This window comes from Grampus griseus, assembly GCF_964374135.1.
Source record: "Grampus griseus genome assembly, chromosome: 6".
NCBI classification, from domain to species: domain Eukaryota; kingdom Metazoa; phylum Chordata; class Mammalia; order Artiodactyla; family Delphinidae; genus Grampus; species Grampus griseus.
This window is the reverse complement of record NC_139000.1, coordinates 214,288-228,824: the sequence shown is the minus strand read 5'-3', so window position 1 is coordinate 228,824 and position 14,537 is coordinate 214,288. Positions and strand designations below refer to the sequence as shown.

General features: G+C 52.0%; 1 protein-coding gene across 4 annotated transcripts in view; it reads left to right on the top strand.

Annotated features, from left to right (window-relative positions):
* The window catches only part of EHMT1 (euchromatic histone lysine methyltransferase 1), a gene marked incomplete at its 5' end in the record, with an annotated part of 146,562 nt that overhangs the window by 106,097 nt on the left and 25,928 nt on the right, over nucleotides 1-14,537 (top strand). For 3 of the 4 annotated variants that reach the window (XM_082655949.1, XM_082655947.1, XM_082655948.1), the window contains 6 exons: nucleotides 62-205; nucleotides 980-1,206; nucleotides 2,706-2,879; nucleotides 3,994-4,076; nucleotides 5,187-5,293; nucleotides 10,161-10,283. In XM_082655949.1, coding sequence (XP_082512075.1) covers nucleotides 62-205; nucleotides 980-1,206; nucleotides 2,706-2,879; nucleotides 3,994-4,076; nucleotides 5,187-5,293; nucleotides 10,161-10,283 — 858 coding nt within the window. Of the gene's footprint in view, nucleotides 1-61; nucleotides 206-979; nucleotides 1,207-2,705; nucleotides 2,880-3,993; nucleotides 4,077-5,186; nucleotides 5,294-10,160; nucleotides 10,284-13,571; nucleotides 13,674-14,537 lie in introns of those variants that run through there. The other variant, XM_082655950.1, reaches the window with a different exon arrangement.

Genomic DNA, 14,537 nt, shown 5'->3' with positions numbered 1-14,537 from the left:
GACATCCCCCTCCCCCGCCCTGTGACATGGCAGCAGCTGACTCGGTCTCGTCTGATTGCAGCTGGGCAGGTGCACGAACAGCGTGGTCAAGCATGAGCTGATGCGCCCGTCCAGCAAGGCGCCGCTCCTGGTGCTGTGTGAAGACCACCGGGGCCGGATGGTGAAGCACCAGTGCTGTCCCGGCTGCGGCTACTTCTGCACCGCCGTGAGTGCCCGGCCCCCTCTGTCCTGCCCTTGGCCTCTGGGGGCACCTGGGCCCCCGGCTCCCTTCCTGCCGCTCACGTGTCTACCTAGGCAGGGCCGCCTGGCCCTCCACTGCGTCCTGCTCGCCAGTGCCTCCGGGACCTTCTCCATCAGTGACTTCATCCACAGATGCTCATGTGGCTCACATGGCCCTCACTTGGTCTCCGTGCGGCCCTTTGTGCTCCTGGGCCCAGAGCCTCTCCCCCAGGGGCTTCTCCAGACGTCACGCCTGTGTGCCCTCGCCATCCTCATCATGCTTTTCTGCTTCTGCTGAAAAGGGGTTCCCAGGGAGAGCGCTGCTCCTCGGCCCAGAGCCCTGGCCTGAGGCCGGGTCGCCCGGAGGGCATGGTGTCAGGCGCTCTTTGCCAAGGGCTGTTGGCGGCACCTCCCTCCTCGGGCTTTTGCTTCTGGGAGTGTCTTCCCGGGTGTGTCTTCCGTGGGTCCGTCTTTGGACTTATATGCGGCACGTCCCCTGGTCAGAGCAGCTGGAGAGTGAGCCTCGGCCTCCTTGGGGCGCAGGGATGGGGATTTTCTCTCCTTCAAATAGCACGTGTGTGGACGTGCCTTGGGAGGGGCCCCGTGGACGCAGGGCATCATTTCTTCTCACCCGGAGAGGGGCTGGGAGCCCCCCGGGCTCTGGCTTACTGCCCCCACACAGAGCTCAGTTCTGGGCTTTGCTTGCTCTTCTGCGTATTAGCCCCAATTAAAAGAAGATTTCTGACCTCCCTGTTTTTAGGGTAATTTTATGGAATGTCAGCCCGAGAGCAGCATCTCTCACCGTTTCCACAAAGCCTGCGCCTCTCGAGTCGATAACGCCAGTTACTGTCCCCACTGTGGGGAGGAGACCTCCAAGGCCAGAGAGGTGACCATCGCAAAAGCAGACACGACCTCCACCGTGACGCTGGCCCCTGGGCAGGAGAAGGGCTCCACAGTGGAGGGCAGGGCCGACACCACCACAGGCAGGTACGGCGTCCCCTGAGCCCTCAGAGTTCACCTGACGATGCCCGTCTTTAATTGTTGCTGATGTCTTCCGACTTGCCAGACGTCTCCCAGCTGGTTCACACTCGCTGTGATTTCTGACACGTGAGGCTGTGAGGCATGCTGACTTTCGTTTGCTCGCTGCCACTGTGCACATGTCTCTTCTGCACTCAGTGTAGTTTTGTACATTTCTTTGCCTGATTTTGAACCAGTATCACACCATCCTAATTGATGTGGTATCACAGTATTTTCGGTCGAAGCACAGTACTCCCATAGGTAGCTGTTAGTATACACCTGAAACATCGGTCCCTGTGTGTACTTGTCCCTACCCACGTGTACCTGTGCGTGCCTGTCCCTACACGTCTGTACCTGTGCGTGCCTGTCCCTACCCATCTGTACCTGTGTGTACCTGTCCCTAAACATCTGTACCTGTGTGTAGTGTATGATATGAAACATTAGTGTCAGCTGCTGTAGTCTGCTCTTACTGCGTCATGTTTTGGAGGCCCTAGCTGAACACAGAAGAAACAGTCTTTAAAAGAGAAGGGTTGATATTGGAAACATAATTTTCTTCTCAGAAGTATTCAGTAGAAATAGCTGAAGAACTCATAAAGCTAAATGGAGTCAGTCAGCCAGAGGATCAGGTAAGAAAAGGTGTCAGAAGCCTCGTCCCCACTAGTGTGTCCAGCTAGAAGCCAGGGTGATGGAGAGAGAGCCTTTCAAAACAGCAACGAAACCCGTAACCTACCTAGGAAAAAGCAAGCGATACTACACTGATAAAAAAGGAAACTATAAAACTTCACTGAAGGTCATTTAAGAGACTCGAATTGTAGACATTCAAAACTGAATATTGGAATGGTGTCGACTCCTTCATAGTATTCTGTATTAATCGTATTAATCTATAAATTTAATGATTTTTTTTTTTTTTTGCGGTACGTGGGCCTCTCGCTGTTGTGGCCTCTCCCGTTGCGGAGCACAGGCTCCGGACGCGCAGGCTCAGCGGCCATGGCTCACGGGCCCAGCCGCTCTGCGGCATGTGGGATCTTCCCGGACTGGGGCACAAACCCGCGTCCCCTGCATCGGCAGGCGGACTCTCAACCACTGTGCCACCAGGGAAGCCCTAAATTTAATGTTTTTTGAGTCAAAATTCCAAGGTGTCCCTTGCGTTGGGAGGGCAGTGGACTTTAGATTCAACCTGAAGTTCATTCGCTAAAGCATATTTGAACATTGGGCAAAAAGTCCTGGGAAAGCCGCCCTCACTTCTGAATGCCATTTTTCTCTGGGATTTGATTCTGAGTCTGGGCTCTTCCCTCCAGGGGCTGAGCAGACAGATGGTCAGTGAACCTGAGACCATTTTCACTCTCAGAAGAGCAGTGCCGTTGGAGGGTCCGAGTGAATCATGTTTTGTGTTTTCATTGGTTTCCACAAGAAGGGAGAGTTCCACGTCTCTAAAACTCAGAATTCCACTTATTTCTTCCTCCCCGAAGCACTGCTGGACCCCCGCTCTCAGAGGATGACAAGCCGCAGAGCACAGCCCCCCAGGTGCCCGAGGCCTTCGACCCCATGGGGCCGGCCGGGCTGGGGAAGCCAGCGCCCGGCCTCTCCCAGGGACCTGGGAAGGAAACCCTGGAGAGCGCGCTCATCGCCCTGGACTCGGAGAAGTAAGGCCTGGCGCTCCCTTCCTGCAGACTCCTCCCCTCTGTGTCCTCCTGCATGAGTCAGCCGCCGGCACTTCTGCACACGTCCTTGTCCCCCTGCGGCGTCTGGTGCTGGCCAGGGCCACACGTCCCCGCTGTCTGCGCCCCCAGGGCCACGGCATTCCCAGGAGGTCGCTGAGGCCTTCCTTAGGTCTCCTGTTAGCATTGGTCATCAGGACCGTGCACCTTCTCTTCCGTTACTTTGGGAAACGATTGCAGGTTATCGTCCGTTCCACTAAGAGCAAAGTGACCCTCTGAAGGCATAGTGAGGACAGTCCTGGGAGGCTCTGGCACATGTTTCCCTGGATACGTTGACCGTGGCTCTGACCTCAGGATGTTAGGGCCAGTGTCACTCTGTGGCTCCTCGTCTCTGAAAGGAGAGTTTGGAGCAGGTGGCCCGTCGGTTGTCCCTGCGGCTCCCATTACTGCAGCCCACCTGTGGCTCTGCAGGAGGGCCCGGTGCACCGACCCATGACCCCACAGGTGTCCACGGGTCATGGGGTTCCACGATCAGGGCTCTGGCCAGGCCGCGCGGCTCCCTCCCTCAGAGCTTCACCTTCCTGTCTTGCTTCTCGGGAAGTTGTAGTGTTGGGACACGTTCCTGAGTCCCCACAGCTTTTTCTCTGTCCGCCTCCAGCCTGGTCTCTAGCCCTGGTCTTATGGTGACTGTCCAGTCCCCTGCCCTACTCACCGGGTCCAGACTCTGTACTGTGAAGAGGGTGGGTGTAGCTGGGTGTGACATGCTGCCTCCACCACCTCGGGGGTCCCTTGACCTCATGCTATAGAGAAGAAGCAGCTCACTCTGTGCCCTGCACAGAATGCAGAACCTCAGGAACCATTCTCGTGCTGTGGGTGAAGGAGATGCTCACTAATTTTGGTTATTTTTACTGTGAGATGCCTGGTGGGTGTGGCATCCTTGACCTTGAGGCTGGGCAGGTGGGCCCAACCCAGGCCTTCCCAGCCTGCAGGTGCCGCGCGCGCGTGTGCCTGCTTGCGTGTGTGTGTGTGTGTGTGTGTGTGTGTGTGTGTGCGCGTGCGTGTAGCCTGTGCTCACTGCTGTCTTGTGCTTTCTCCGCAGACCCAAGAAGCTCCGCTTCCACCCGAAGCAGCTGTACTTCTCGGCCCGGCAAGGGGAGCTGCAGAAGGTGCTGCTCATGCTGGGTAGGCGGCCATATCTGCCAACGCCTCTCGGTGACTGTCCACCGTGTCCCGCTCTGTCCGGTTTCTCTGGTTGGTGCACACGGGCTCCCCTGGTGTTCAGCCCGTTCACAGTGTTCATGCTCAGTCACGGCAGTGGAAGTATTCTCCAGGAATTCCTCGTTTTTTTTTTTTTTTTGTACGGGTCTTACTTGTGGCACGTGGGATCTTTGTTGCATGTGGGCTCTTAGTTGCGGCATGCGGGATTTAGTTCCCTGACCAGGCATTGAACCTGGGGCCCTTGCACTGGGAGTGCAGAGTCTTAACCACTGAACCACCAAGGAAGTCCCAGGAATTCCCCATTTTTAAACAGGAATTAAGTATGTGATTATTAGGTTAAGAAGAGATGTCGACTCCATGAAAGCAGAGTTAGCCAGCTGGACTGTTGTGCCGTGTGGATGGAGTTGGCGCCCTCGTGTGCAGGGTGCAGCCCACCTGGCACTTGTGTTTTCAGTGTGTATCTGCCTTTATGGGTTTTTAACACCTGAAAATGTACTGGTCGGGTCCTTCCCAGCTCCGTCTCCTGCGGAGCAAGGGACAGCGCTTTGATTCTGAGCTCAGAGCGTAGGCTTGATTTCTCTGGCTTGAAAAGGCTGATTAAGAATCGTTTAACTTGACAGTAAGTCAAGAAAGAAGCTTAACAATTTGCTCTGAAAAAAAAAAAGGTTTTATTTTATGTTGACTGAAATGGCGATTTTAATCATTTTCCTCGTGGACCTTGTGCGATGCTGAGTTCGCCTTGCCGGTCCGTGGTTGGCCTTGTAGCCCGTCTCCATTCCAGGCTGGGAGCTGTGCTCAGCAACCGCCTTCCCTTTGGGCCTGTCCTGGGGGTCCTGCTCCCTGTGGAGCATCCATCCTGGGGCCCCGCCACCCTCACGCTCGGGCCCAGGCCTGGGGACGGGAGAGACGGGGGAACCCAGAGTTAGATGAGGGTGTCTAGGAGGAGCGCAGGTGCTGGGGGTATCTGACCACAGGCCTGCCTGTCGGTTCCACCTGGAGCCTTGCCAGCCCTTGCGCCATCCCGGGCTCTGGGGGCTGCACCTGCGGTAACTGGCACCTCCTGTTGGTTTGCAGTTGACGGGATCGACCCCAACTTCAAGATGGAGCACCAGAGCAAGCGCTCGCCCCTGCATGCTGCGGCGGAGGCCGGCCATGTGGACATCTGTCACATGCTGATTCAGGTCAGATGCGGTCTTCTTGGGGCCACCAAAGCAAGACAGCCTGGCCTGGGTCCCGAGAGCCGGGCCGCCCAGTAGTGCCAGAGGCTCCCAGGCCCACCCGCCCTGGCTCTGCCCAGTGCCCTCAGCCCCTCCTCTGCCTCTCCTGCCAGTTACGCCGCCTCTGGAGATGACGCACTGCCATTCGGTGTTTGACTTTAGTTCGTTTGGGTTTTTAGTGTCACCGACTTCTGGCGTGGGAGGGTTTAGCCCAGGCATGCGCACATGCCTCCTCCTACCCCCCGCCCTGCACTGAGAGCTTGCGTTCCGTGGTCATGTAAATGTGTCCTGGACACCCCCCCCCCCGCCCCCCAATCCACCCCGAGCAGGCAGACTGGCCCTGTGTCATCTGGGAAGCACATCGTCCACTCTTGGTGCTGCTGCTCTCTGGGACATCCCCCCCCTGGCCCGTGTTGGGGCCCCTGTTTCCCGGAGGCCACCCTTAAGCCACATGTTTATCTCTGGAGCCTTCAGGAAATTTCCTTTCACCCACGGGTCTGGAGTTTCCCCACAGCCCAGGTTCAGGTCTGGGAGATTTTCTGTCTGGGCTCCAGGTCCCTCCGCAAGCGCCTACGTTTACCTGCTGCAGCTTCTGGACTCACGCTCCGTCCCGCTTTTCTGGGCGGCGCTCTCGGCGTGACCCTCGGCTCCTCTCGGGGTCTCGTCTGTGCTGCCACGTTTTTCTGTAGCCTCTGGGTCTTCCCACAGTGTTTGGAAGCTTTATGCTGGTCTGTTCATTCTGGTCTTTCTTATTTCAGGTTTACCTCAAATGCCTGGTGGATGCTGTTTGTTTGTAAAGGAAAGGACTGAAATGCTGGTGGTGGGCTCTTGGCTGGGGCCCGTCAGCTGGAGGTTTTCGTGTCGGGTGGGCTTCGGGATGGCTCTGTGTCTGGAGAGGGCCGTGCTGTGGGCATCTCTGTTGGGGCCCTGGACGGACACCCCCCTCCCCCAGGTCTCTTGTCTAGTCACAGCTGCTCTGCGTCACTGTCGGCCTGGAGTGTCTGCTTCGTCCTCTTCTCACCTGTGCTGTGTGCACAGACTAAGATGTGCTTGTATGAAGTGTGGAGCCTGCTTTTGCATTGGTGTTGTACAGTGGGGTTACCTGTTGGTTTAGGTTTCTAACACCCGAGACCCATTTGTCAGAACCCTCCCAAGTTTGGCTCACGCCAGAGGCTCCGTTTGGACAGATCTCTTTAAGTAGCATGTAGCCAGCTTCTAAAAAGCTCTGTCTGACAGCCTTGGTATTTTAATAGGAATCTTCAATCTACTTATGCTTACTGTAACTTTTGACATTTAAAATTTATTTCTGATTTCTTATATTGTAGATTTGATTCTCAACCTCTTAAAACAAATATTTCTTTTTTTTTTTTCCCCTCTCCTTTGCTGCCTTCTTTTGGATTGACTTTCGTTTTGTCTCATTTCCTTTCTCTTTATTTGCTTGGAAGTTATAGTCTTTGCTTTCTTGCCTCCAGAGGTCACTCTGTGATTCTAACAAGTGGCTGTTACTTGCTCAGTCTTGAGACAGAGGGAGGAGGAGGAGGGGGAGGAAGGACGAGGAAGGAGGGGGAAGAAGAGGAGGAGGGGGAAGAGGGGGAGGGGGAGGAAGGAGAGGAGGAGGGGGCAGAGGGGGAGGGGAGAGGAAGGATGAGGAAGGAGGGGAAGAGGGGGAGGGGGAAGGAGGAGGAAGGAGAGGAGGAGGGGGCGGAGGGGGAGGGGGAGGAGGAGAGGGAAGAAGAGGAGGGGCAGAGGGGGAGGGGGAACAATTGATGGTCTTCTGACATGATTCTTCCTTTGGAAAAGGTAGTTTCACACTCCTTTGAAAGAATCTATTCCGCCCACACCCCAACTTTTTTTTTTTTTTTAACATAAAAACGTGTGTGAGCTACATACAGAAAAATCATTGAAACGTAAACGTCTTGGTTAATGAGTGGTTCTAAAGGGACATGGCCTGATCTGCTTGCCCCCCAGAAGCACCATGTGTCCCTCCCCCGTGGCAGCTCTCCTAGCCTGTGTTGTGACGATCAGGTGTGTGTGTTTCTGCGCGCTCACAGCCCCACAGAGGTCCTCAACCCCATGGCTCAGCTCTGTCCACTTGTAAACCTCACACAGTGTGAATTCTTTGTCTGCCTCTTTCATTCAAAGAGCAAAAGCCTAAGAGTCATTCACTGAACTGCTGCCCCGTTTCCTGCTTCTCCCCACTGGCCGTGATAGTGGAAGACTGTCCGGGGCAAAGAACACAGGAGCTCTGTGTTCTGTTTTGCAGCCTCTTGTGAGTTGTAAGCTATTGCAGAATAAAACATGTATTTTGGAAAAAACCAACGTTTTATACATCAGCAATCTTTATGACTCTGTACTGTCTGCCCGGAGCCTGGAGGCGTGACCGCCTGACATCACTTCAGATTAGATTGTCAGCCTGGTGGTTAATTTGGTGGCCCAGGCTGCAGACTCCCCGACTTAGGGACTGTGCTCTTGTGTCCTTTTCTCCCCAGAACCCATCCGACGTGGGACGGATTTCCTTTGCTTTGCCCCGAATCCGAGGGTGAGGCGCAGCTTTGGTGGGTGCCCACCTCACGTGCCCCCAGAGGGGCTCTGGCCCTTGGTCCCAGGCAGCAGGCACCCTCGCTCACGCTTGGGGTCAGTGGAGGAGCACCTGTGAGGAGTGGTTTGGGTATTTCCCGGTCTGTTTAATTTTCATGCCGAGGTCTCGCTGGAAACAGCTCCATCCAGGCAACTGCGGCACGGTGGCCCTGCCACAGGTGGACACTTAATGTAAATAACAACATTAAATGAAACCCCAGCAGGACGCATTCTGGGGCGCTCGGGTGCATGTCCGGTGTGCGGGGGCACGAGGTCAGGGGCAGCTGTGCTGGTCGCCGCCACTGACACCCTCCGGTACCCTTGGCCAGCCCCAACCTTTGGCCGGCGCCAGGCACGCCCGTGGTCAGAGTGACCTGCCGCGCGGCTCTCCGGGCCCGGGCCTGGGTGTGTCCCCACTTGTGGTCACTGCTTTGGCTTCTCCTACCTGGGTCTCCATCTGCTCGCCGGCTCTGTCGCCATCCTGTCGCTCCGTGTTAGTGTTTGCTTGCATCTGGGGTCCATCTCGCCTGCTTTGCTTTTGCCTGCTCTGCAGGCCGTGAGCCCAGGAGGCATCTACTAATAGGAAAAGGTGCGTTTTCTAGCAGTCATGGGCCCAGAGGGGAGGGACAGAGCGACAACCGCTGCCCTGCCCCCTGGGAGCCCAGGATGTGCCGTGGGCTGTGCTCGCCCCGCACCTCCCGGGCCCTCTGTTCCCTCTGGGTGGAGGCCCTCCTTCCACCTCCCTCCGTGTCTCAGATCTCTCCGCGTTGTCTCCTGACCACCCCTGCCTCTTCCTGGTGACGATCACTAGCCTTTGGGCTGACTTCCCAGGTGTGGTCCTGGGTTGCCCACATGTCCCTGTGCGGGGCCTCCGTGCTGGTGGGTGGGGCTGTCACTGGCCGGCGCAGGTTTCAGACAAGCACACCGAGCAGCCGTCCTCAGTCCTCACACTCTACCTGGGTGTCGGGTGGGAGGGCCTGGCCCTCCGAGCCCGACCCTCTGCACCGTGCGGCCCATGGCTCTGCTCTTGGTCATCTGCCCGTCTGGGCCTCTCAGATATGGGCCCTGTCGGGGGCTGCCTGGCCTGTGGGCCCCTCCCTTCCGGGCCGTCCCCTGGGCAGGCTTGCGGCCCGGGCTCTCGCACCCCTGGGTGTTCAGGGTGGTTTGGGGGTGGGGGGGGTCTTGCCAAGTGTGTGCACCCAGTCACAGGCGGCGCCTGGCCTTTCACCGGCAGAGGGCACATCTTGGCCTGTGCAGCCTGGCAGAGCATGGCCGACCCCACGCTGGCCTCGTCAGCGCTACGCAGACCCCCACCCCGCACCTTTATCTCGTGTGGTTTTCCAAGTTTCGTTGTTAAAGTTAGCTGCTGTGGAATCCTGGCTCTGCCTCGTGCTCAGATTGGGCCATCTGACCTGTGTCCCCCACTCGTCTCCTACCTGGATGCCCCTGCTCTCTGACGTTAGCTCTGCTCCGTGGGAACAGCCGAGTCTCCTTCACCATCCCTGACCACCTCAGTTCCCCTGGCTTTCCATGTGTACCATTCTAGGTCTATTTTTAAATTTCTTACTAAACTGGGTTACTTTTGTTTTTTAATTGCTAGTAGTAAAAACGATACTATTTTCAGCCTTATAAGTATTAGCTCTTTTAAATTGTTCAGCTGCCAAACACTTGCTTTGCTGTTAGTGGAAAACCCACTTTAAGGTTGGGCGTTTCAGTTTCACACAGACGATTTACCCAAGCATACCTCCTGGCTCGTTGGTTTCCAAGTACACACTCCATTGGAAAATGCATCCTGGGAATGAGTTTTTCTTCAGTTTGTTTTGGCAGGTGTTTAGAACAGCCGGAGACAGAGGTCTCTGAGGCCCCTGAGCTGGGGCCCCACGGTCCCTGCAGGCTGGGCCACCGCCTGCCTCCTGGCCCTGCCTTGCTGAGTCCCCTTCAGCACCCCTTCTTTGTCTGTTCTGGGGTCTAACCTTCTTTCTTATTTCTAAAAGTGCTGTCACTAACGTTACTGTAAGCATTTCTACCCAATTAGCTTAGAAATGAAATGCTCTTCTTGAACTAAAGTTTTGATAGTTACAGAATAACCATGTCTCTGAATTCTGCTTTGGAAGATTCAGGCTTAGTCGATAGAAAGACTTAATGTAGCCCCTGAGATCCCTCTGTTTCCAAGTGCTGAGCCTGGGAAATATTTCCTCGCTGGGTGTGGCTGCGGTGGCAGCTCTCACACCTGAGCTGTCCCTCTTTTCACCAGGCGGGCGCCAACATCGACACCTGCTCAGAGGACCAGAGGACCCCGCTGATGGAGGCGGCAGAAAACAACCACTTAGACGCGGTGAAGTACCTCATCAAGGCCGGGGCCCTCGTGGATCCGAAGGTACTCACTGCTCAGAAGCACACCCCTGTTTCATGTAGAAGCTCCTCGTGAAGAGGAACAGGGCCGGTTCCTTGCTGGAACGTCTTCAGAAATCGGTAGCCACCAAGCATCCACCGGGTTGTCTGGAAGTAGGTAGTTCACCTTACTTGGTTACCGGTTTATTTGTGGAAAATACTAGTGAGCACTGGATCCACTATGCCTGACGATAGTCAAGCATCTGATAGGGAGTTTGTGTGCAGAGGTGTTCAGCTCCCTTCTTTGGATAGGCACATCTTCTCTCTTCTGTCTTCAGTTTGGAGCAGTTAGGCAAGAAAGAAATAGAAGGCATCCAGATTGGAAAGGGGGAAGAAAAATGATCTCTGTTCACAGATGACATGATCTTATATGTAAAAAAATCATAAAGAATGCACACAAAATATTGTTAGTACTAATAAATACATGCAGGAAAGTTGTAAGATACCAAATCCGTACAGAAATGTCAGTTGTATTTCTATACACTTGTGATGAACTATCCGAAAAGGAAATAAAACAATTCCACTTACAATAGCATTGAGAAGAATAAAATACTTAGGAATAAACTTAACGGAGGAAGCGAAAGATTTGTACACTAAAAAATGCTGAAAGAAATTAGAGAAGACACAGATAAATGGAAATTATCTGGTGTTCACGGACTGGAAGAAGACAGTGCCTTCCTCCCTCAGTATCTGCGGGGGATTGATTCCAGGACCACTGCAGATAGCAACCCGCCGATGCTCGAGTCCCTTAATGGTACAGTCAGCCCTCCATATCCGTGGGTTCTGCATCCGTGGATACTGAGTGCCGAGTGTATTGTTAAAATGTCATTGCTACCGAGAACGATCTTCAGATTCAGTGCAATCCCTATCAGAATCCCAATGCCTTTTTTTACAGCTTATAGAAAAACCCATCCTAAAATTCATAGGGAACCTTAAGGGACCCTGAACAACCAAAACAATCCTGCAAAAGAACAAAGCTGGAGGCCTCACACTTCCTGACTTCAAAACTTATGACAGGGGCTTCCCTGGTGGCGCAGTGGTTGAGAGTCCGCCTGCCGATGCAGGGGACGTGGGTTCGTGCCCTGGTCTGGGAAGATCCCACATGCCGCGGAGCGGCTGGGCCGGGGAGCCATGGCCGCTGAGCCTGCGCGTCCGGAGCCTGTGCTCCACAACGGGAGAGGCCACAACAGTGAGAGGCCCGTGTACCACAAAACAAAACAAAACAAACTTATGACAGAGCTGCAGTAATCAAAACCATGTGGTACCAGCCTAGAGACAGACGTATAGAACAGTGAATAGAGTGCCCAGAAATAAACCCTCGCAGATACGATCAAGTGATTAATGTTAAGGGGGCCCAGAGCATCCAATGGCAGGAGAGGGCGTCTTTTCACAAGTGCTGGGAAAACTGGACTTCCACATGCAGAAGGATGAGGTTACAGTGTATTCAGAAATTGTCTCAAAGGGGATCAAAGACCTAAACTTAGAGCTAAAATCGTAAAACTCTTGGAAGAAAACAGGAAAATCTGTATGACATTGGATTTGGCAATCATTTCTTGGGTATGACACCAAAAGCACAGACAATAAAAGGAAAAACTAGATAACTTAAACTTCATCAAAATTTATAAACTTTTGTCCATCAAAGGACACTTTTCAAGAGAGTGAAGAGGCAACCCACAGAAGGGGAAGATATTCATAAATTCTGTATCTGATAGGGCTTTACTATCCAGAATATATTGACAAGTCCTACCACTCAATAACAAACTCTAGCCCAGCTCAAAAATGGGCAGAGTGTGAGTAGACATTTCTCCAGAGAAGATATTTGAATGGCCAGTTAGCACGTGAAAAGATGTTCAACATCATTAGTCATTAGGGAAATGCAGTCAAAACCATGGTGAGACCCTTAGGACACCTATTATCTAAAAATCAGAAAATAAGTGCTAGCAAAGATGTGGAGAAATTGGAATTCTCATATATTGCTGGTGGAAATGTAACATGATGCAGTTAACTGTGGAAAGCAGTTTGGTGGCTCCTCAAACAGTTAAACATAGAATTACTATATGATCCAGCAATTCCAGTCCAGGGTATGTGCCCAAAGAAACAGGAAGCGCGGACACGGACAGGTATGTACACACCTTGTTCACAGCATTGCTTACAGTAACTAAAAGGTGGAAGCAACCCAGTGTCCATTGACGGGCGATGAATAAGCCAGATGTGGTCCATCCATATGATGGAGTGCTATTCAGCCTTACTTCAAAAAGGAAGGAAATTCTGACAAAGGCTGCAACACAGGTGAACTTGAGAACGTTATGCTGAGTGAAAGAAGCCAGACACAGAAGGACGAATACTGTATGACTCCACTTACGTGCGGAACCTGGGACAGGCAGATTTAGGGACTGAAAGTAGATTGGAGGCTACCCGGGGTGAGGGGGGATACTGTTGCTGAGTGGTGACCGAGCTTCTGCCTGGGCTGATGGACAGGCTTTGAGAATAGAGTGTGGTGATGGTACAGCTCTGTGAAAGCGATTCATGTTGCCACTGAATCCCTCTAAAATGGTTAAAAGGGCAAGTTTTATGTCATATACACACACACGCAATAACAGTGAAAATGCTAAACCCCACAGCCCTTCAAATTAATACACGTTTTTTCCAACAAAAAAAGATCGTCTGTTCATACTAATTTATCAACTCCTGTTCCCGTCAGATTAACTTCTCACTCGTTTTTCTGTCATTAAATATTCTATAACATTGTTTCAAGTGGCTGTGTTGTATTTCATGATACAATTGGTGTCATTTTTTTAGATTTGCTGACTGTTTAATATTTATGTTATTTTCAGTTTTTATTGTACAGAATGCTTCAACAGACATTTCATAGCTAAATCTTTGCACGTTTGATTTCTTTAAGACAGATTTCTGGGTGTGTGTGTGGAATTGCTAGATCAAAATATATAATAATTTCTAAGGCTTTTGATCCCTCTCTCTGAATTGCATCTGGGAGTGTCTGAGCACTCGTTTCCCTGTACTCTTACAAGTGCCGATCATTACAGTTAAAAAAAAATTAACAATTTGATATGCAAAAATGATTTTTTTTTTTTTTTTACTATTTTAATTTGCTTCTCGCAAAGTTAACTTTTTTTGTATGTAGTTATTTACATTTGTTGTGAATATTTTTTCAAGCTGGTATTTAGTCCTTTGCTTTTGGTGGTTTTTGAGATCTGGAAACCTTTAGCTTTTCTATGACTATCTATAGATAACTGTTATTAATCCTCTCCGTTAGGATGGGTGGGTGAGTTCTGCCCAGTTCTCGGCCAGGGGACGATTTCCCAGCCTCGTCACAGGAGCCAGCGCCCAAGCAAAGCACCACTGAAGAGGCAAGAGGTCAGTGTTCAGGGCTTTACAGAAGCAGCTGGAGCCTGCAGGACAAGTGATTGGAGGAGGTCTGGAGTAGACAGTTCACCGATGAGCTTGTTAGCAGCACTCTGGGTGCTGTAGAAGAAAGGGTCCTTGAAATCCAAGACCAATCAGAGAAACCATTCTGTCTGAAAAGCAGACTGTAGGACAACATTGAGCTGTCTGATGTGTAATTGGAGTCCCAGAAAGGAGAGAAAACCCAGTGGAAAAAAATTTATTGAAGGAAAAATGGTCATAAATTTCCCAAATTTGGTGAAAAATAACCTACAGATTCAAGAAACTCAGCAGACCCCAAGCTGGATAAATACTAAGGCTGCCACACCTAAATACATCATGTTAAACTGTCGAAAACCTTAACACAGCCCCAGAAAAAACACACAATACGTGTAAGCGAACATTACGAAAATTTGCCAACTTTGCATTTGAAACGACGGAGGCCAGGAGACAATGGAGTGATATTCTTATTGTGCTAAAAGGGAAGAAAAAAACCTCAAAAAAATTGTCAGCCCAGAATGCTACAGCCAGTAAAAGCGTCCTTCAGAAAGCACTTGTGAAATAAAACATTTTCAGGTACACAAAAGCTGATAGGACTTACCAGCAGGTTTACACTAAAGCTTGTGGGAGGAAAATCCAGTTCTTGGGGAATGAAAATACTAGAAATGGTAAATACTTGTTTTCTTTAAGTTTCTTAAAAGACAAAGGCTGCTTAAAGCAAGAAGAATATTGTAAGATGGAGTTTACACAAACTTGGAAGTGAGACAGGACAGCGGGAGCACAGGGGGAGCCAGTGGTGGATGTGAGCAGGGTCCTCGGGTTTTAGTTCTTTCCTGGG